At 36.9% G+C, this 23858-nt stretch overlaps 1 protein-coding gene across 3 annotated transcripts; it reads left to right on the top strand.

The window, feature by feature from the left end:
• The first annotated feature begins 168 nt into the window (after nucleotides 1-168).
• On the top strand, nucleotides 169-23844 carry PAIP1 (poly(A) binding protein interacting protein 1). 3 transcript variants are annotated; one of them, XM_082783435.1, is made up of 12 exons: nucleotides 169-200; nucleotides 1213-1317; nucleotides 4197-4378; nucleotides 9208-9396; nucleotides 11623-11735; nucleotides 13492-13603; nucleotides 14892-15017; nucleotides 17440-17546; nucleotides 18579-18696; nucleotides 18875-18929; nucleotides 20246-20339; nucleotides 22465-23844. In XM_082783435.1, exons 2-12 carry the CDS (start codon nucleotides 1287-1289, stop codon nucleotides 22556-22558), a joined length of 1221 nt encoding a protein of 406 aa, XP_082639561.1. In that variant the 5' UTR covers nucleotides 169-200; nucleotides 1213-1286; the 3' UTR covers nucleotides 22559-23844. The 3 variants fall into 3 exon arrangements, with proteins under 3 accessions (XP_082639561.1, XP_082639562.1, XP_082639560.1); XM_082783436.1 differs by lacking the exon at nucleotides 169-200 and adding an exon at nucleotides 219-314; XM_082783434.1 differs by lacking the exons at nucleotides 169-200; nucleotides 1213-1317 and adding an exon at nucleotides 2923-3261.
• The last annotated feature ends 14 nt before the right edge of the window (nucleotides 23845-23858 follow it).

Raw genomic sequence — 23858 nt, 5'->3', positions numbered from 1 at the left:
CGGGGAGGGGGTCCCGGCCGCCGCCGCCGCCGCCATGGCGGAAGGGGCGGCCCCCTGTGAGGGGAGGGTTGGCGGCCGGGGGGGCGAGGGGAGAGCGGGGAAGGGGAGGCCCCCGGTGAGGTGAATCGGGGAAAAAGGAGCCCGGAGCGTGGTGCTCGGGTGCTGGCGCGGGGGCTGTTGGTGTAATTTGTAACTGCAAGGTGCGGGATTAGGGCTGGGGCTGATTTACGGCTGCGGGCAGAGCGCTCCCCTCAGGCCGTCCCCTGGTGTCAGGCGGTGAATTACGGCTGGAAGTGAAGCGAGGCAAGGAGAGGGTGAGGCTCCCGGGGTGGAGAGGAGGATGCCGAGCGCTGGTTGTTCGGGAGACAGCCGCTTTTAAAGGCGTTTGTGAGGAGGATTCGGCTCGGAGCTCTGCCCACGGGCTGCCGGGTCCTCGGTGTTTGGGGCTCGGAAACCGGGGGCAGCAGCATACCTCAGTAATATAAATATATTAAATGTAAATTAAATATATTAATGTAAGTTATAAATGTATCGATGTAAATTATAAATGTATCGATGTAACTTATAAACGTATCGATATAAAACAAATACATTAATACAAATTATATTAATCTTAGTTAAATATATTAGTATTGGTTTAATATATTTAATATTAAATATATTAATATTAGTTAAATGCATCAATATTAATATAAAGCAAACACTATATTTCTAATTATTAGAGCACATCTAGTTTTAAAACACAGCAGCAGTCCCTCCTCCCTTCTTCTCCCCAGGTAGAAACATGTTGTCACCCCTAAAAAAAAAAAAATGCGTTCTGAATAGTGATGAAGTTGCATTTTGTGGTTTCCCAGCACCAAGTACTGCAGGTCTGTGCAGGATTGCTTCTGAATTAAGTTTCAGGCTGTTAGGTAATGTGCTTAGGACAAAGCAGGTAACTCCTCTGATGGATATTTATAAGCAGCCATAGCTGCACTTGTTGAAAGTTTTAATCCAGTAGGATATACCTTGCTAATTTAGATATGCCAGATTTTCAGATTGTTCTCAATAGCTGAAGTAATCAACGCGACTTCAGTTACTCAGGCCAGAATGTTGTAAGGAGAACTTTAGGCATTGTCTAAAGGGGTTGACTACTGCAGGTAATATTTGGGGATTGTGATTTTTGGACTTAACCACCTGAAAATACTTTTTTTTTTTTGATGTCTACATTAGGAAGGAGAAATTAGTCTCCCAGTCAAACACAACTATTCTCGTGCAAACTTCAGTTGTGCATCTGTAGTAACAAGATGGATCTGGGATCACATTCCACTCTACACCGTAAGTAGTTGCCAAACAATCACTATATTAAAATAACATGGAGGGTTTGCAAATTAGAAAGAACTCACATTTATGACCAAAGATGAAATTGTCTGGCATAATAATGATAACCTGAGGCATTTAATTCATTATAGGTATATACACTGAAAAAGAGATGTGCTTTTTTGAAAGATTAGTGTCTCAAAAAGTGGTCACAGGATATCCTGATGATTTTCTTAGAGCTTCTGCATCCTTAACCAATGATTGAGAATCTCTGCTTCCTTTTTCGTGTTGATGTAAGCTTTTCATTCTCCTCATGGTAAGATAAGGTTTATAAATGCAACCAGATGTCACAATATAGACTTTAAAACCAGGACTGAAATAATATAATATATATATATATATATATATATATATTGATTTTGTTATTTTAGCAGCTACATTGTGATCTTCCAAGTTTTGATAATACAGCTCAAATTTAGTTTTAATAATTGCTTACACAAGTGAAGTCTTTTACTTTTCTGAAAACTCATTAGTCTCCTATATTTCCTCTCATTTCAGTTGTGTAGTTTAGATTATTTAGTTCACCAGTCTTCACTTTCAGCAGTAGCTGCATAGGAACAGTTTTCCCATGAGCCCAATTAATTCTAACTGTGTCACCTTTATAATCTGGCCAACTTTGTCTTACTAAGAGTCAGTCCATTACATGCCACAGGAATATAAAAAATCTGCACTAAATTTTGTATTCTGTAGCCTTTATTAGTAATTTTAGAATAGTAAAATGTAAAACTTTGTAAATGTTTTTCCTGCTTATTATTACAATAGTCATATTTTCAAAAAAAAAAATACCGGACAGCACTGTTCCAATTTCATACAGCGTTTCATACACGCCTGCCTATTTTTCCTCCTCTCATGAGTCATCAGCGGAGTTTGAGCCAACAACACACAAGCGTTTGGCTTGGGCTTTGGAAATAACAGGTGGAAAGGTCGGCACAGGCCAGGCTGTTCTGGGAGACAAACCGCAAATATCACCGGCACGGTCAGCTGAGGTGGAACTCAGCTGAGTGTGGAAGCAGGTTGGGCTCTGGGTTTCGCAAAGCAAGGAGAGCAGGACTCTGCCAGGGCAGAACAAAAAACGGCGAATTGAGTTGCGAATGGAGGTGTGAGTTGAATCATTTTGAGGTGATTAGCAAAATGGGCAGTCTCCTATAGTAGGTTTATGTTAGTGGAGGGCTTTAGAAGTTGTATGCGAGCATTTAATGAGAAATCTCGTGTATAGATCGTGCGTGAAAATACATTATCACTTGAAAATACGTTATCACTGATAACGTATGTTTTAACACGGTTGGTGTTAAAAAAAACTGCAGTAGCATTGTCTCGTGGGAGGCTTAGCCGTGGGATTACACTTACACCGCGGTTCAGCCCGCAGTTTGTGCCCCTTTTTTTTTTTTTTTTTCGGGGGGGGGGAGTGGGGGCCGGCACCGCACCGCACCTGAGGCAGCGGGCGGCGCTGCGGGGCCGGGCCGAGGCGGGGCGAGGCCGCGGCGGCGTTGCCATGGCGACGGGCGGGCGGGCGGCCGGCAGGGGGCGCTGCGAGCGGGGCTCAAACTGAAAGTGGAGGCTGGGGCCGCGGCCAGGCGGGACCCGGCCGCCTCCTCCTCCTCCTCCCTCCCTCCTTCCCTGCCTCCCTCCCGGCCTCGCTGCCTCCCGGCCTCCCTCCCGCGACCGCTCGGAGCCGCCCCGGCCCCAGCATGGCGGAGCACTTCGACCGCACTCCCGGCGCCGGCCGGGATCGGGGCCGCGGAGGCGCGGCGGACGGCGGCGGCGGCGGCGCGGCCTGCCCGGGGGGCGACGGCTCCCCCGGCTCGGAGGCGGCCGAGGCGCTGCCGACCAAAGCGGGCGGCCCCCCGCAGCAGGAGGGCCTGCGGCCTCCCAAGACGGCAGCGCCGGGCAGCGGTGGCGCAGGTAAGGCAGGTGGGCCCCCCTCTGCACCCCTACCCCCACCCCGCCCGGCCGCTGCCCCCCTGGGCTCCGGGGGCGGTGGTCGTGTGTGTGCCTGCGGCTTCCCCTTCTCCCTCCCTCCCGGTGCGTTTTGTCCGTGTGGTAATCCGGCCGCGGCTGGGCCCAGCCCTCCCCGTGCTGGAGATCCCCTGGCTCCGGCCTAGAGGGTTGCCAGCGCGTAAATACAAGCCTGCGGTAGCGCAGAGCCCTGTTTGTCGGCCGCCTTTTTTTATATATATACATATATATATATATATATTTTTTTTTTTTCGGGTACGTGTCGGGGTCCCTTTTCGATAAACAAACGAGCTAATCTGTAAAGGCTGTAATCTATCTTTAGAAAATGTGCAAAACGTGGTTTAAAAACACGGTTTCATTGATTATTTTTTTTTTTTGGCAAATTACGCACTAGATGGACAATAGCTAGGTGTCTTTGGGGAGTGTATTAAAATTAGTGGTGCCTGCTATTTATTGACCTTTAAAGTCTTGCTTTTGCATTTAAAATTATGAAAAACCCTCAACAAAAACAAGCAAGGAAACCATTGATTTACTGCTCGGGTTAGCTCACTTAAAAAATGTGTTGGGGGGCGGTCTCTCTTTCTTCTCTCTCTCTCCTCTCCTCCTCTGTTCCTCTTTCTCTTCTCTTTCTCTCTTCCATCACTTCCACATGAACATTTGTTCACTTTCTATAATGTGGAAAGGCATCTAGAGTTTCCAAAAGCCAAAACTATTCATGTTTAAGATAATCAACTAAAATGGCGTCTAAATAACAATACAAGGTATGTTTGAAATTATATACTGTGATTAATGTTGAAAAAATACGTATTCTTTGTGTGCTCTGTGAGAATGCATACCAACTAACCAATGTCTAAGAAAGGCTGTTAATAAACACTTTTCAGAACACCTGCAACAAACAAGAATTCCATTTGAATCACAAGATAAAGCTTCAGTTCCTGATTCTGGACCAGAAATGGCTAAACCTCAGGTGGCTGTGGCTCCTGTGGTAGTATCAAAGCTGTCGGTTAAAGCACCTGAGTTTTATCCGTCAGGATACAACATGAACTTCACTCAGAACTTTGTGGTAAGTATTTATCTTTTCTTCTTAGTGTATTTTAATTTACTTATTTTCAATTTAACATTTTTTTTCTCGAGATATTATCTAAGAAATTCAAAAGATTCAGATAATAACCTTTAGACATAAAGCTGGAATATTAATTGACAGTGGGGTGAATATTATGGTGACTCTGAGAGCCTTTAGTGTGGGAAGTTTTGCTCACTACAGATAACCACATTCCTTGTTGATTACTCCAAGCGTTGACTTCACCAACATCTGAATAAGCAATCTTCTCGGAGACTGACTCTGTTGCATTTACATCTACAATGTATTTTAAGTAAAGGCTTAGCTGCGTTTTTGTGCTGATTTCTCAGGATTTTGAAGTACGTGTGGGAAGAAGAGCTTTAACTTAAGCTTTTACAAATATGCTTCCACTTCTACAAATAGAATCAAATGATAATAAACAATTACACTGAAACAACTAGATTTTGAGTAACTAACACAAAAATAATTGATTTGAATCTTAAGTATAGTGTTTGATTTTTTTAAAAATTTTTTTTTCCTCCTTGCCAGCAAAATCATATTATCTGATGTTAACAGCTTTGCCAGCCCGCTGAATAAAATTACTGTCCTGGATAATACAAGTCCATGCCCATATACAACTGTAAAAAAAAAAAAAAAAAAAAAAAAAAAAAAAAAACATGAACATGCTTCGTGTTAAATGAATAATTATTACTTTGCCCCAGTACATTACATGTTCTCTGTAAATACTGGGTTTCAGTTTCAAGATTAAAAAATGCCATCTAGAATGGTATACATTTGCATGTGTGTAATCACAAGCTCCAGAGACCAGCAATGAATGTTGCTTTTCAGGTGCTTTGCAAAAACACACAAGCATGTGGGAGCTCCTCGTTGCTATGTTGTAAGAATATATTATGAATATGTGTGACTCAGCTATTAATGAAAATAACTCCAAAGTGCCAGCAAAACTTAGGCTTTTATTTGGATGTATTTGGTATATTGCAGGGACCTTAATTTAATCAGTGTATACTAGGCATGGAATAGTGATGTTTTTGACCACCAGTTTTAAATTGGAATAAAAACAAGTTACAAGAAACTTCTGTTTCTTCAACTTTGTATTTCTTAGCTTTCACTTGTAATGTTCCCTGGAGTTTTTAAATGCAAAAGCTCACATTTTTCTTACAAAATACACAGTGCTTTTGCTATTTATCAAACATGTATTATTTAAAAAATAATTCATTAATTCCTTGTGTGATAGTGCATTATTGTAATTACTATATGTGTCTATATAATATTCAGTTCATCTCCAGTTAGGTCATACTCAAAACTGTCAATTGCTATTCAAGATGCTCCAAGACCTGTTAGAAATTTCAGGAAATTCTGAAGAATTCTGAAGAATTTCCTGTAGAATGTAGAATTCCTGTGGAATTCTCTGTATACAGCTGTCAGTAGCATAGGAAGATCTGGACGTCTGCAGTAGAATTGGTGACTGGATTCAGATTTGGATTGCCAGTAGGAAATGTCAGACTTGTTCTTTGGACAGGGTATATGACAACAATACATCCTTCCATCCATCAGAAGGGCATAACGTCCACATGTCATAGTTCTAGTAGTAAAATTTGTGTTCCCTTGGTTGGAAGCTTTTTTTTTTTTTTTTTTTTTTTTTTTTTTTTTTTTTAACCCTTATTCTTCTACTTCAAAAGATTTCCAGTTAGAGGGTAAGCAGCCTCAGTGGCTGGTTTATTCATTTAGCCAAGCCTAAGAGTGTCACTTAACCTCATACGTTAACTAAAATATGCAGCCTCATACATACAGCATTCTTTGTACTTAGTTTTTCAACATCATTGTAAACTTGATGAGAATATATAATCTGAAGGAGGAAAAGCTTGTTCCTAAGAAGTCTGAAGAGAAATCAAATCAATGATAACTTATTGGTAACTAAGTTCCTAAGTGGAAACATTTTGAGTACTTCTCAGGTATAAGTCAGTGTTATTTGGCACAGTAGCTGAAACAGCCTGAGAGCAGCTCATGAATCTTTTCTATATACTTTCTGATTTTTACTTTTATGTAAACCAGATGGTACTACTTATTTAGCCTGTCCATTCTTACGGCTTTAAATTCATGAACTGACTCTTAGTAGAAAAGAGACAAACCAACAACTTTCAAGTTAGCGTCTCTTTCTTTTTTGTTGTGCGTAATCCAGGGTCTAGTCCTATAGCTATCAAACATAAAAGAGAGGGATTAGGCAGTGTTGGCCTGACTGAGAAATCATTGAAATTAATGGAAAATTTCTAGTTGACTTTCATGGCTTTGAATCATAAATTTGTAATGAATGTGTAAACTTATAGCCTTTTGTTCGCTAACTACTGTTTAAAAATAACCAGGAGGAATTTGCTTTGTTTTCCATTAGTTGGTACAGTACATGGTGCTGTATTCTCTGTTAAATCTTAAAATCTGACGATGAGAAATATAAGTGACTTATTTCTAGAAGTTACTGAACTAAATCTAGTTTTTAAAGTATGGAACATTATTAATTTAGCAGTATACAACATACATTAACATTTTAATTACTTGTTTTTCCTTCAGTTTATTCTGTTCCCAGCATAGTTACTGAAACTTGGGCTGTCTTTGGAATTGTGTATTTAATATAAGTAGATGAATGTGGTGTTGAGTTTAACATCTTAAATTCAGAATGCGAGAAGGAACATGAATACAGGGACACCAATTTACCCTTTCCAAAACAAGGACATTCTTTTCTGAGACTACATTCTTTACAGTGAGGATGAGAAGATACTTTCTCTGCTGAACGAGAGTGTATTACCAACCTGGTGGATGTCAGAACAAGCAGATGCTTTTTCCAGCTACAGCAATTACTATTCCTGCAACCTGGCTGCAGAATTTCAAAACAGCTTGTTTGCAGAGTAGGTAGTTTTTGTAGGTGACTAAGCTGCACTAATTAGACAATAATGTCATGTTCATGTGGAACAAAATAGTTTTACTTTGTACAGTACTTTTTTCTGGGCTGTTTGATTTCTTTTAGAGGAACAGAATACTAGCAAATTATAAAGAGGCCTATTAGCTTTTACTCCCTGGTTCCTTAAGCACCAAATGGCTAGAGTCGTAAAATACCCAAGGTTGGAAAGGTTCTCCCAAGTTCATCTAGACCAATTGCCAGCTTAAAGCAAAGCAAACTTGTGTCAAGTTGTTCAAGGCTTTATCCTCATGTATAGTAACAACTAGCCACCCTTTCCTTAAAAACATATTTTTATACTGTTTCTGGTGTGCAATTTTAAGTAACATTGTCTTCAGTGTCATCCATTGGTCAAATACTCTACTGAGTAAAACATCACAAGAATGTGATGAGAAACTTTCTAGTTTCTCTTCTGTTATTTTCACATGTGCCTCATTAGTTTAAGTTGCATGCCCTTATGACATGGGGTCTCTGAATAATTTTGAAAATTATGCACTTGCCCCACACGTTCCTCACAGGTCCTGAAATTAATGTCAGTACTTGATTTTTAGCAATATGTGTCTGTATTTCTCCATAGTGCATGTACAGGGCTTTGATTTTTTGCAGGTCCGTGTTGCTTCTCAGTCTCTCCTCTACTGTGGCATTTTGAAGCCAGAAAGTAAAGGGCATCTGCTCACTAAGGGGGGTGGAGAGAAAGAGAATAGAATGATAAACATAATATATGTAAGTCCACTAAAGAAAGGAAGTCTTACTGCTTTACCTCAAAGTTTCATTATAGTGTATATATTTTAAATTCTTTTCTTGTTAAATAGCAAGCAGTTGAGAACACTGATATTCTGACTGTTACCCTCATGTCTTGAATCAGGCTCCTGCTTGGACATCTGAAATGTCATATGAGATGCTCACAATCCCTTGGGTAGTGTGACAAAGTGAATTATTTGTGTGTGTTATTGCTAGTTATGTCACAAAGTATGTTGCTTCCTATGCTATTCCTCTTATGTACTTGCACTGTAATCATCCTAGAACAGTACTGAACTTTAGTGTTACATGCATTCACTTTTGAATGGGCAAAATTATCAGTCTTTTCTTCCATCACTGGGAACATAAACACTGATAAAGTGCTATTGTGTTAGCCCTCCTCTTTCTTTAGGGAACAGGTATGTTTACTGTCTGCACTTCAACCTCAATATCTGCGAATCAATGCAATACCACTGAAATAATTTTATTTCATGTCATGTAATCTTTCATCCATTGCTAAAAGATATGCTTTGATAACTTCAGAAGATCAGTTTTCCTGACTTAATTTTGTGCATGGGAATGCTATATTCTATTTGTTATATTTCTGTAATTTCTTTCCCTCCTGCATATTTTGGAGCACTTTAGCACTTTCTGTAAGTGCAAAACATTTTGTTTCCTATTTCAATTTTTTTCGTTCTACGATTTGTTTATCTACAGCCCCGTGTGTGTGCATATGAAGTGTTTTTAATCTTAGTTGAATAGTTCTATTCATAACAGGTATACATGTACTTACTCGTGAGTTAGTTAATCTTACACTCACTTTGACAAACTGTTTAATTCTTATTTTTAAAAATATCTATATAATTGTCTGGGAGACCCTAATCTCTATAAAAGTTTGTGACTTAGTTCTTAAGTTGACAGGACTACAGCAGCTTTTTGATGCACTGAAGTTTATGCTCTCTAAAAACGTCTTTGTGAACCATGTACTAAAGACCACTGTGAAGCATGCATGCAAAACATCAGGAGTTATTCCTATCTAAGAGCTGTATGGTTACTTCTGGAGCTGGTAAGCATAACAACTTCATCTTAGGTTCTTAAATGTTGGTATGCTTCTTCACTGCTGTAGGATTCTTCCTATGAAGATGGATATGAAGGCTATCTGACTTTGGCAGAATATGTACAAGACTTCCTAAACCAACTCACTGAGCAGCCAGGTTGTTTTGAAACTGAAATAGAACAGTTTGCTGAAACACTGAATGGCTGGGTTACTACTGATGAAGCTTTGCAAGAACTTGTTGAGCTCATCTATCAGCAGGTAGCCTATGTATTCTGTCTTATACCATGGATAGCATAACTCTTGTTACCTAGTGTCCAAGAATAGGCATGGTATTATTAGTTGTTATATAATTGTATCTATATAGCATTTTGTAGCATAATATACATGTAATATAGCATTTATAGCATATATGTAACATAACATTTGTAGCATAATGGTGTGAATTGTCTTTCTCTTTAGACTGAAACATATAGCAAAAGATTATGCTGGAAAGATTGAAATGGTAGCTCAGTTGTGGGAAGCTTGCCTCATTGACAAGTTTCACCAGTTATCTCAGTTGCCTTTGCTCTGTATTTGAATCTCCCAGGTCATATAGTAGGATTGAAACTGTGTCACTTAATTTAAAGAGTTACACTTGAATTGCTGTATTTATGTAGTACAGATAGAAAGATGACTCTTAAGCCATGTCCGAGTTCCATGTTTTTGTTTTTTTCCTACAAAAAGGAATAATGCTTAGATGGTTTTTATTCCTTGACATTTAAAAAACATAGCTAGATACCTATTGTACACATCTCCCTTCAGGAAATGTTTCTTCACTGACAGGCTTTGTTCTTCATTGCTGGTCTGATGGTAACTGGGTCCAGTCCCATTGATGGCCAGGGAAATGAGGACAGAGACCTTAAACTGAACTCTGTACTAATTGGGGGAGCCACTGGAAAGAACAGCTTAATCTGTGTTGCTAAGCAAATGAGCTGCTGTTTCTGTCTTTTGGGCTTGCTGCACAGAACAAAGTCACACTTGCACTTGCTATTTATTACGCTGGATGTCTCTCACTTTCCTGGGTTGGTTGCTTTCAAACTCTTCCTTGAAGGATGTGAACAGCTCTTTTATTCACCTTTTAAGTGCAGGTACTTGCTGAACTTTCTTTTTTCTTATTGTGGAAATAATCTGGGGTATGTAGAAGCAGCATGACTGGTTGGTTATCATACAGGACTGTAGAGTCTTCAGTTTCTTATTATCATACAGCTGCCAAAACTGTACTGTGTCTGGCAGCATCATTTTCCCTATATTTGGATACATGGAGGGTAGTGATAAAAGACTACAGCATTCAGTATAACTTTACTGAAAGAAAAAACAGGAATTTATCCCACTTACAAATTTTTGTATGCATTAAATAAATTGACTCAACATTTAATGCAAATCTTTAATGTTACCTCTTCCTCTCTCTCCCTGTTTAAAACAGGTCCAGTGTTGGGGTTGGCTGTACCTTCCTTAACTGAGAAGCACTAAGTGTAAACAATCTGAAATTCAACAGTTTATGTGGAAAGTGAAACTCAGCTCAATATTAAAAAAAAATAAAAAATAAAAAAAAAAGCTGTCCTAGTATCCAAAACATAAGATTTTAGTTTTTTTAGGAGGTGATAGCGTTTGAGTGTCAGTCAAGTCTGCTTTATTATTTTTCTGTCTTAAGCTTCTGCTCACGTATTTGTGTTTCTTACTCGTAGCCTATCATAAAACTTTAATTGCAGTAGCCACAGTGTGTTTTTAAGCATCTGCCTTAGTGATATTAATTTAACCTAGTTGTGCAGATTTACAGATGCTATACTTGTGAAGGAAAAATGCTAAAGTGAAAGAAAAAAAAGCCTGTGCAGTCTTCCCTTTTTTTGGGTGCCAGGTATCTCAAGCTGTCTGTAAAGAGTAACCATCTACTTCCCCCATTCTTCCTAATCCTTTTAAGTATTTATTTTTCCTTGTCATGTTTTTGAATTCTTTCTCTGGGTATCCACTACTGCCAAACATAGATTCTAGTATAGATAGCGCTCAAACTGAATGAACATGGGTTTTTTGTTTATTTTATTTTAATCACTTACTGCTCTTTGAGAGAGAGTGTGTCCTTGAAAAAGCATCTTAATGCCCTTAATTGACTTCCGTATAAATATAAACAACTTGTAAGTGATTTTCAGACACTCTTTGGTATAAGCTGCAATGGAGAAGTAGAGTTGAGGACAAGTGGTGTAATGGCAGTTGTTTTCTTAAAGCCACATTATCACAGTAATACACTTCTGTGTGCCGAAATGCATGTAGCAAAGTGTTCATGAGATATGAAAGTTAACATGAAAAACAGTAGTTATTAATCTTCTACTCCTCAGTGATCTAGTCAACCGTTGTTAAACACCATTTTCTAAAATGCTTTTTAATACATTTCCCGATAACCTAATCATTACTTGTACAAATAATTTATTATTTTCACTTTTATTTCGGAAGGCAACATCTGTCCCAAATTTTTCCTACATGGGAGCACGGTTGTGTAATTACCTATCTCACCATCTAACGATTAGTCCACAAAGTGGGAACTTCCGACAGTTATTACTTCAAAGGTCAGTATCTGCATGTCACTTTAAACGTATTACTTTCTGAGGTTTCCTGTCTTCCTCTTTTGTGTATAACTCTTAAATTACATAGCATAGAGGAAGTACATATTTAGAATAGAAGTTTATATTTAGGGTTATTAAATCCTCAGGTACGTACTGCATATGGAATACATACATATATTTATTTTTTTAATATGAAAATAATGCTCAGTTCAGGTTCTGTAGTCTCTTCTGAACTCAGTATGTTAGGCTGATACCAAATTACAAGGTACATTTCAAAGCTAGTCAACTTCAAAAGTATCCTAAATGTACATATGTCCTTGTCCTTTGACTCATGCTAGACTTAATTATTCTGTGTTTTTTTTTTTTTTTCTTTAATTACTTTTCTGGCTGGAGATCCAGAGGGAAGTTCATTAGATCAGCTAAGTGACTTTACACATGTGAAATAGATACATAAAATGCAGGAGGATAAACTTCCACAGATTTTGGAATTTTGAGGTCTTGCAGTTTAATGATTAAGGCTTCATAGATGATAAAAAATACAGTGTTTTTAAATAGATATATTTCCTTTTAAATCTTACTGCATTACATTTGAAGGAGTAGTACAGTTTTACCTCAGGAGTCTTTACAAATTATCCTTTTACCTTTAAGGACTTCTGGCTTTATAAGCTTCAGATTTACTTTTAAAGTTTCACTTAGTCCATATATGTTTAGGAAAAAATCATAAGTTGAAAAGATATTCCAAATGAATTTGTTAATCAGGAACAATACTCTACAGAGAAGCTGAAAATACTTATTTTTTAACTTGTTCCAAAGCAGATGGGCCTTTTCTACCTCCAAACAACACTACAAATTATCACTTTTTATCTTGTCGTGTTATCTACACTTCTTACCTGAAAAACAGCATGAAGGAAATCCCTGCTAATATTGGATTACCTGATTCCTGATTTTGAAGCTAATCCAATAGATAATGTTCTAGCACCCTGAAGCTGTAATATTAACGTAGTTTATTGTTTTGCTGCTAATATGGATGGAATTGGGGTGTGGATAAAAAGGCCAACCACTGAAAACCACTCTTTCTTTCTAAGCCCACATCTTTACTTAAAATTTGGTATTTCAACTCCTTATATTTTTCAGTTTCCTAGATACTTATTAATCTGTTGCGTAAGCATTGAGAATAAATGGGAGATTGTCTTGTTCTCCTTTTGTTTTTGAACTGATATGCAAACCTGCATATTTTTGACACCATTGTTGAAGACTGAAAATACTACATAACTATCCTGTTATCTTAAACTATATTATTAAATGTGTTCAATTTTTTTTAAATGTTGGTTTGTAACTAAATAATGCACAGCTGTTGCTTAAAATTGCTGGATAAAGAATTTATCACATAAGTGTAAAGGCATCTGTGGCAATGTGGGAAGCACCTTGAAACAGGAAAATATCATTTATGACTTTATTTCTGTTAACATTTAGCTGCCTTTGTTAAGCTTATTGCACCCATGTTATACTATGTGTATTTTTACATCTCGGATATCTCAGTGTTTGAAAACACAATCTTGTAATCATACCTATTCACCTATTGCATCCACAGTCTTGTAAAGCCCTCTCATGTCCTTCACAAATCATACTTCCCAGAATTCAGCATTTAACGATTTTAACACAATTCATAAGTTCTTAGCATTCTACTAAATAAGTAGCACGTTGTATGTGTTGGGATGTCAACAGATGATAACAATACAATTTTGTTTCAATTTTTCAGGTGTCGAACAGAGTTTGAAAACAGAGATGAAGCCGCAAAAGGAGATGAGGATACTCGAAAACAATTTCATGCCTTTGTGCTGTTCTTAGCTGAACTTTATCTTAACCTAGAGGTAAGAAGAAAGTTGTGTGTCAAATGGTTCTTTGTTAATTTTTTGTTGTGTTTAACTAAATGCTGAAATGGAGTATCATTTGAGGCATTGCTTTTTTAATGTAGAGGTGAATAAGTCAAAGACCTTGAGGAAAATTTTAATTATAGTTGTGCATCAAAGAAACAAATAAGCAAAAGTAGACAAGATCATTAAAAGAGAAATGTAAAAAGATACTCTTAAAAAATTATAAGAATTCCCTAAATGAACCAACCGTAAACCACCTTTTCCAAAATTTGTGTCTGGTCACATATTTTCTCTGTTGGAAAAACTGGAATGATGTTTTTAGTATTTTCTTTTGGCTTGCAAAACCATTGGATTACTTCACTTAACCAATGTAAGAAATGTTACAACTTGCAGAAGCAGATCAAAATCAATAAGCCATGTAATTCAATATTTAGCCACTAACCAGAGCTATTGTAAAATACTTGAGGAAGGTGTGGGAATCTTTAAGATGAGCAATTAAAAATTGAGACCTTTAATGGGATTTCTTCTTAAAATTGAGTCTTTGGCTCATGCATGAAGCATGTAATCTTGTATTAAGATCAGGTTTTTGTATCTATGATGTATGTGTACACATTTTTTGTATATCAAAAAAAAATCATACCTGTGAGTTCAACAAATTCAGCAGCTTCTGAATAATTTTTTTTTTTTGACTGGATTATTTAAATATTGTAATCTGTTTAGACACTATAAAAAAATATGTCATGAGGAAATAAAATAATTCTCCAACTCTTTCATGTTTATACGTAAGTGGGCCTTGAAATACACTTTTCACTTACTGAAATTAAAAGGAAGCTTTCTAAAGGGCATGGAAGGAGAGGAGCTTGCCTGGTTTTGTGAAGTATATCCTCTATTTATAATCTATTTTCTGTAATTCTAAAGTATATATGCCTTTTAGAAGCACACCACTCAACAGCTGTAGAGAGTGCCTAATGTAATAGAGGGAAAAAACAATTCGGGTTATTTGCCAGGCATTTTGCGGCCATTCTTAGCAATTTATTGACAAAGAAACACAATGCTAGAAGTGCATTGTTACAATTTTGTCAGATTTCTAAGAATGTTACTCAGTCTGTGTTCTAAAATAGTTGCAGTACTTGATATGGTCTTCCATCTGAAGAGTTCAACTGTGTTAATCACCAACTAAATCATAAAGTATTTAAAAGAGAAAATGTGGCAATTTCTGAAACTTGAATCTTTTAACTGTTTTTTGATCTGATTCTATGATTTTTTGTTTTTTGATGTTTTGCAGATTAAAGGAACAAAGGGTCAGGTAACACGAGCAGAAATTCTTCAAGAAGGCCTTCGAGAATTACTAAATGCACTTTTCTCCAATCCTGTGGACAATAATTTGATATGTGCAGTGAAACTGCTGAAGGTGAGGCAGTTGTTCTGAAAGAAGAAAAAAATAATCAAGTTCTGTAGTTGAGGGGGAGAATCTGGTACTACTTATTTATGTAATTATATGTCAATCATGGTGTAGTTCAAACACAAATAGTAAGTTATTTTGCTTTTTCTTCATCTGGGATAACTAAAAACAGTGCATCACATGTAGTCATGTCATAATGATTCCTGCTGGTGAAATGGGGGGGGGTATAACAAAAAAAAAAAAAAAAAAGACTGCAGGACGTGGGGGGCTAATCTCATGAAAGCCTATTTCTTTCTGCCACATACCACAGTGGATTTCTAGGTTGCAAATATGAGATCCAGGCTAAGAGAGGTAGCCCCATCGCACAGTTCCTTTTATAGGTCAATGCTATAGTGTGTCGTTATTAGCTGTTCTTAAATAACATGATAAAGAGAGGTTTCTAATTGTGGGTAATTAGAAATTCAGAATTGGTAAGGTAAAAAGAGAGAGGGTAGTTTCCTTTCTTGGTCAGCACGAACATTATTGGAGTTAAGCAGCTGTCATTCTTGAATGTCCCTGTTATCATATTCTTCCATGCACTGGGAATGCTTTAACCAAGTGCCTCAAAAGAGAAACGAGCAGTGCATAAAGTCAGTGGGATGCGCTTCTGTAAACACAAAGTGCAGGTGACGTGTCTTCTGGAAGTATTTCTTGTCAGAACGATAAGAATTTTGGTTATCTAAAAAAATGCTTGAAGGTTGGGAAGAGAAAGTGGATAACTGAAAAATAATACTTTAAAATGCCATAATAGATAAGGAAATGTATGCATAGAGCATTATATTTCTTTTTGAGATGATGGATGTACCATCTTCCTTTTGGTAATGGTAGGGGAGACAAAGCTGCAACAGAGAAAACGTTTGTAGGATTTTATGCACTACATTATTAGTAACACAATTACTTTTTTCATTGCAAACTTGAACAAACAAAAAAGTAAAGTACTACTGTAGAAGTAAAGTGTGAGGCCATATACAATAGCAGTGGAACTGAAGCAAAGGCAAAGGAGCAAGTAATCCTTTCAGCTCTCCTTTTCCAACTTGTGTTGTAGGAAAAACCAGTAACCAACTCAAATGAATTGTGAGCATTGGGGTATATTTTCTGTTTTGAAAGATGCTGAGAAGTTAGGGTCTATCATTTTCAAAAGTTCTTTGCAGCAAAAGGTTCTGTCCCACTTCCTACTGTATCATTTGCATCATTACCACAGTATAAATAGGTATTTCTCTTTCATAATGAAAACAAGTTTCTTTTGTCATTGCTTTTACTTTTCCTTAAAAAAAAAAAAAAAACTATACAGGGAGAAGCTTGCTTTCACAAGCCCTAGTAATATTCATACTTGGGAAAACACAGTTTATTTTAGGAATGAAGGTCAAAGTATATGCTCCTTTTCCAGAATTTTGTTTCAGTATTTTTGTTGCTGGTTTGTTTTTGTTTTTTTCCTTGTTCCTTCCCTGTCCTCCCACTCTATGGTTTTTCAGACTCTTCTCTTAAATTCTTCTCTTAAGTTCTTGTGGCTTCTTTTAATACAGTGAATAGGGAAGAGAGCTTTTATATCTTCCTTAAAACAAATGTTTGAATGTTGAAAACATTGAAACAAATTTTGAATGTTTAAGCTGGTGGCTTCATAGCAAGTATGAAGCTGTATTCACTGAGCACATTCACTCCTGCAGCTGATCCTTATGTTCTGTGTGTCACTACTGCAGTAATATATTTTTCCTGATATATTTTCTTCTTCATATAGAACCATTTAGGTTGGAAAAGGCCCTTAAGACCACCACATCCAACCATGAATGCAACCCTAAGCAGTAGACACAAAGTCTACCACTAAACCATGTTGCTAATTGTCACGTTTGCATGTCTCTTAAATACCTTCAGGGTTTTAAACCACCACTCCATCTCTTCCCTGGAAAAGCTCTGGTGGATACCAGAGCTTTTTACCTGTTTGCTCTGCAATGTGGTTTTTTTTTTGTTTTTTTTTTTTTATATTAAACCTTCTTGATACTATTATCTAGTTATCTAGGATCAAGGCAGGACCCTTCGAGAAATCTGGAAATATGAAATAAGAGCTAAGATACTTGATTTTCTGTTGCATCTCATCATATAAGGGAATAAAATGCCATCCCAAGCATTTTGGATTCAGTGATACTTACACTGAGTAGACCAGAAATTGCTAGAGGTACCTTACTGTACATAGTCTTAAATAGACTATTTGACAAGGTCAATTTTATTCTATTTAGTGACAAGATTTAGGAGATTGGCAGGTTCAACCTTCATATAGTTGGACAATCTTGCATGTTACAAATTGTCAACATAAGAGTTTCTGTAACAACTTGTTAATTTTTTCTATGATTTGCTTTAAATAAAAAAAAAAAGATGAGTGCTCATCCGTTGTCTTTAGTTAACAGGCTCAGTTTTAGAAGATGCCTGGAAAGAAAAAGGAAAGAATGACATGAATGAAGTGATCCAACGAATTGAAAATGTTGTGTTGGATGCAAACTGTAGCAGGTGAGAAGATAAATTTGTTCCACATGTAGAATAGTTTAAAAAAAAATAAAGAATACTGAACATGTCCAAAACACACATTTACCGGCCTAAAAAACTTACATTCACAGAAAGTGATGTAAGTATCACTTTGCATCTAATAAACAATTTTTTTTTCAACTACAGGTGTTTGTTTATTTTGTTTTGGTTTTGTTTTTTTGCCTTAACAGAGGTGATTAATGACCTTTTGGTCTTAATCTCCAGTAAGTGGTTTAGGCTCTCAGAGCAAGTGTAAATATAATAGTTGTGATATCTCCTAGTTTATACTTTTAAATCATACTTAAATATATCTTAAATATGGTAGTTAAATTGCTGTAATTGTAGGGGTGAAATAGAATTTTTTTTTGCTGAAAAACATGCTGTTCTGGTAGGGTCTTACTACTGGTTGCAAACAGTAAAGGAAAACTGATTTTTTTTTTTTTTTTTTTTTTTTTTTTACCTTTCTCAATGAGAACTCTTCTCCATGGACTTCCTTAGAAGAAGAAAACAATTTCTCTTATTTCAGGGAAAAATAGAAGATGATATTTAATGTATTGGAGAGATTAGTTTGCGTGTTGACTACAGAAATTCAGTGTGATTCAGAGAGGTAAAGTCAGGACTATAAATTAGATGTTTGAATATCTATAAATTAGATGTTTGAAAAATTCCCCACTACTATCCTTTTATAAGAAAAGGATTTGTTCCTCAAGTTGTGCTGCAGACTTGGTATCTTGATAAAAACTAGAGCTGTTTTATATTTCATATGGACAACCTACATCAACATGGAGGAAATGGAGAGTGAGTGTTTCATAATTGACCCATGGAGCATCTAGACTTGCAGAAAAAAAGACTGTAAAAAAAAGACTGTCAAAATTACCTGCAGACTGGACCAAGTGTTTTATTCCTTTTGGGGCTTCTTCTGTGATGTAACTGTCTAGAATTTGTAGGATAAGAGAAGCCATTTTATTGCTTAGCAGGAAAACATTCTAACTTCTGTATTGCTTCCCTTTATTTTAGAGATGTGAAACGTATGCTTTTGAAACTAGTAGAACTGCGATCAAGTAACTGGGGAAGAGTTCTTGGAACTTCTTCACATACAGAAGCCACCCCTGAAAATGACCCGAACTATTTTATGGTAAGAAAGTACTGACACTTTGGTTCTTTAATGTTAATTTAACTTGATCCATATACATTAATATTGCTGAAAACATATTTTGCTGATAACGTATCTGTAGTATATTTCATATTGCTGAAAACTACAAAAAAACGCTTCTCTGAATGCATACAATTTACTGTATAACTTTTATTCTTAGAATGAGCCAACATTTTACACTTCCGATGGCATTCCTTTCACTGCTGCTGATCCAGGTACATCATAGGCTTAATATACGTCTTCTTTAAAAAAATATAATTAAGTTTATGCCCTTCTGAAGTATACCTTAAGTTGTTTGTAAGATATCTGAAACTCATAGAATTTAAAAGGCAAAATAACATATGAATTTCTGACTTTCAAGTGTGCAATGCATGCCTTACTCAGGGTTAAAGAATGTAAGTGTTTGAAATGGAGGATATGTATTTGAGTTCATACAGTTCATATAGAAGAATTTGTGCCATAGTGTGGTGGTTTTACTCAGGTGGGCCGCCAAGCTCCACCACAACCGCTCTCTCACTCCCCCTCTCCTCAAAGAGGAAGGGGGAGAAAATACAACACAGAGAACTCGAGGTTTGAGATAAGAAAGGTTTAATTAAAGGGAAAGGGAATGGGAGGAAAAAAAAACAGAGACAAAAGAAGCAATCAGTCCGCGCGGAAGCACAGAGAGAGAGAAAATTATTCTCTACTTCCCATCAGCGAGCGGTGTTCGGCCACGTCCTGGGAAGCAGGGCCCCAAACGCGTAGTGGTTGTTCAGGAGGAACAGCTCCCTCCCCCACGAGAGCCCCCCCTTTTATTGCTGAGTGTGACATCAGGTGGTATGGAATATCCCTTTGGTTGGTTTAGGTCAGCTGCCCCAGCAATGTCCCCTCCCCATCACTTGCCCACCCCCAGCCTGCTGGCTCTTGGGGGCTTGGAAGGAGTCCTGATGCTGTGCCAGCACTATGCAGCAATAGACACAACACTGGAGTGATACCAGTGCTGTTCCAGCTACGAGTGCAGAGTACAGCACTGTGTGGGCTGCTGCAGGGAAAAGGTGACTCCAGCTCAGACAGACCCAACACACATAGTCCTCAGCACCTAGTCTCTCCACAAGCCAATAAAACTTCAAGTGGTCCTTTGTCAGTTGTTGGAAACGTAGAATCGTAATTAGGCTGGAAAAAAGCTTCCAAATCAAGTCCAATAGTCAACCTGGCCTACCAAGTAGCATCACTAAACCATGCTCCTTAGTAACAAGCAGAAGGGTTTGTTTCTTTGTTTGGTTTCTATCATCTGGGCACAACACGGCATGATGTTTCAGATGAAGGTATCTGTGACTACCTTTGCAGTTCTGTGGGATCATGGGTATCTTTCTTATTCTTAAAGGTTGGTTGATGTCCTGAAAAAACACTGTAGTACTAGGTTTTTCTGTATTATGTTTTCTGCCTTTTATGGCTTCATTACATAGGCTACTTTCAGACTGTATAGATCAATGTTAATTTAGAGGACTATCCCTATTATATATGCTACTCAGTCTCATTTTTACTATGCCAGATTACCAAGAAAAATATCAAGAGCTGCTTGAAAGAGAAGATTTCTGCCCAGATAATGAAGAAAACGGAACAGATTTGCCAGGAGCTGACTATCTGTATGTTTTCTTTTAGATACTAGTTATTTTTTCTGCAAACTTAAGAATCCAATCTTGACAAAAATGAAACCATAATAATACAATTTTTGTTTAGCCCTACAATAGAAGTTAAATGTTTGTTAAGGTGTACATTGTTATCACACAAGTTTGTAACAAACTTTTATTCAATTGGTAACGAAACTTCAGCATTTCCACACAGGTACAAACTTTTTTTAATGTAGAGAAGAATATTGCAAGCAGAACGCAGCAAGAGCTTCAAGTATCAGAAAATGAGGCAACCTGTATTCAGTTCACTGATGACTATATATCCTACCTAAAGGTGACCACAAAATTTTCAAAGGGGAAGCTGCTAAATTTTTCTACTTAGGATAAATAGCATTCCCCCATGAAATGGCTGTTCAGTATTTTTTGTAGAACAAGAAAAGCAACCTAATAGCAAAGGGAGAAGCAGTAGATAGGAATACGGTCTGATTTTCTAACACTGGCTTATAAGAATTTAAAATTTAAACCAGTAGGAGGAATGTGGTCTAAAGTAAATTGCTCTGAGTTTTTTATCTATCTGCTTAAAGCAGGACTTTCACATTAGGATTTGATACCTAAAAGTATTTTCGGTGTTGTTGTGTGTGCTAACAGGACTGGCCTGGATCAATATTTTTGTTAATAAATTAAAAGACTAAGATGGCAGCTAGCTGAGGCTAGTTGCAGAAGCTGTGGAAGGTAAATTAGAGATGTCATGAGGAATGAACAGGCTCATATTGAGGAAAAAATACCCATTTGAACTGCTGTGCTTAGAAGACCAAGTTAAGTGCAAAATGGAAAGACAGCATTTTAAAAAAAGAAAAAAGAGTATTTGAAGAGTGGCCCGTGGAAGACAGAGTTAGCCTTCCTGCAAAGTGACTATGGAACCTTTGTTTAAAGCTTAAGAAAAGCTTAGCCAAATACGTTCTGATCCTGTCAGCTATTTCTTGTGGCTGTCATCAGGGAAAAGGGTTCTGTGTCGAGTCCCTTTGCAAGTCTACAGTCCTACAAGTAAGGAGGAACAAATAAATATCTTAACTGCTTATTTAATGCACAATGCTTAAGAAAAAATAATTTCCTTAATTATACATTTCTTTTTGGCACTTACTGCAGTTTTGTGTGAAACAATTACGGCCACAGTGCAGATAAATCATGCTAATTCCCTTGTTAGGAACACAGGCACAGAAGATAATTTGGGCACCTGAAACAAAGGCACACTTACTGAGGGTCTATTTCTTTCTTTATAAGGGTGTTTAGAATTACATACCCTATCGTGTTCTAGCTACAACTCCATTGTCCTCATTTATAGTGGTGCATTGTCCTCATTTATAGTGGTGAAGACACCAGTTGGACCTACAGGGAAAAAAATGATGTGCAAGTTACTTAGCTGTGGGAAGGAGCAAAGCTGTTATGTGATCCCCATCACATCTCAGCTTTATTTTGAAACTCTTTGGTAGCCTCCCCTCTGTGCAGTACTGATTATTGTTAGCAGGATCAAGCCTTTTCTCTGGTCCAAATGTAAGAGATCTTCTTTTTATTAAAAAAAAAAAAAAAAAAGAAAGACTGCCATATAATAGGAGGTAATATAATGCAGATCCAAAAGGGGAATGAATTAAGGTTGCCTTCTTCTGAGTATCAACAGGTAGGATAATGTATTTTTTTGACTCATGTGTGACCAAGACAGTTGATTCTGTATTTGAACTAGGATGAACTAACCAAAAATTATGTTAATCAAGCTTTCTGGGGGGGAAAAAAAAAAAAAAAAAAAAAAAAAAAACAGTGCAAAAACATCATTAAGTTTTGGAAATAAGTTGTTTTGCATTGCATTGTTGTTTTTTCTGTAATCTAAAAAACTCTTAACTGCTGGAGAGCATTAGACTGTCTAAAATGGTGACAAACATTATTGTGATTTGTATATGCCTGTGCTTTGCATTCTTGGGTTGTTTTTGTAGCCCTGATTTTGGTTTTCCCTCTTCAATCCCTTCTAGTAAATAGTTAGCTACTATTTTTGAAGGTCTGCTTTATATTTCTCATCTACATCAATATTTCACCTATTTACTGTTGCATAAAGTATGTACTTAATCTTATTTTTGTGTTTTTTTTGTAGGTATTTTGATGACATTGATGATGAGATGGATCCAGAAATTGAAGAAGCATATGAAAAATTCTGTCTAGAATCGGAACATGAGAGAAAAGAGTGAGATGTTAAACATAAATCTTAGTTTATTAAAGCAGTTTAGGCATGGTTAGAATACATGGGGATATAAAACTTGTAACATTTGTACCAAAATAAGGAAGTTGAGTTTCTCCAAGTACTAAAGATACACAATTTCCATTTTGTTAAACAGAATCTGCCAAAAATTGTAAACTTATGTCCTGTATCTTAAAATGTTGTGTATATATCATAGTTTATTTTATGTACAGGTATATGAACAATGTTTTGGCTGCAATAAAAATTGATTTAAAAAGTGTCATAATGGAAATTAAAGTTTAACTAAAGGGGATCTGTCCCATATTTCCCTTTTTGGGAGAAGGGGGAAGAATAACGTGATCTAACTTTAATTGCTTGCTTGCTGGTTCTAGTATACATTAGGAGTTATTCATCCTTTTTGCCATATACAAGCTATCTTTTTTTTTTCTGCTAAGGAGAGTATGGTCCAAATATGGCTTACCTGTTCTGTAGATCATGAGAATTGGTTTGTTAAGGTTTTGTATCGTGTGGGTTATTTTGTGGCTTCTTTCTTTCTCTTCTTCCTCTCCCCAAACCCATTGGGGTGAGGTCTGGACATTTTTTCCTGGAATAAACATGTGATATGTTGATATTGTGAAAAAGCAAGCAGTATTTTGAAAGTCAGGTGCTTTCAAGACATGTGGTTCAGATAAGCTTATTTTCAACTTCTACATGCAAAAATGATCCTTTAAATAATTTGCTGTGTTCTTCAAGATTACCTGAATATAGTTATAGTTTAACCCATGCTCCTCAAAAGTATGTGCAGTGCTCAATATATTTTTGAATGTATCTAACATGTCTAACCTTCTGGAAACCCTTGTAACTTTTTCCATTCTAATTATTTTGTATAATTTGTCCTAATTTTGTAGTTTGAATACATTCATATATTTCAAATATGTTAACATTCTGAAGCCAACTACTCTTCTTTGACCCAATATAATCACGTTAGTGTCCCTAGGATATTCCATTGCTGTTGGTGTTGCCAAACTCAGTTGTACTGTTTCCTGTTATCTGTTACTGGTTAGACTAAGTAGAACCCCCTTGCAAAATAAAAAAAAAAATAAAAAATAAAAAAAAAAAATCCCAAAAAGTAGCTACTGTAAAGAACATGTTGTAAATATGCATGTAAATAATTCTGTTAATATTTCACTGTACTACGTTTGGTTAAATAACTTGTGTGTCTGCTAATACAGTGAGCACTGACTGTTTTCTGGATGTTAAAACATTCGTTTAGGTTGGAGTTTTTGGAAAATAAAATTTAACTAGCTTTG

Source organism: Aythya marila, assembly GCF_965140915.1.
Source record: "Aythya marila genome assembly, chromosome: Z".
Lineage (NCBI taxonomy): Eukaryota > Metazoa > Chordata > Aves > Anseriformes > Anatidae > Aythya > Aythya marila.
The sequence above is the reverse complement of the archived record's forward strand: the minus strand, read 5'-3'. Positions and strand labels throughout refer to the sequence as shown.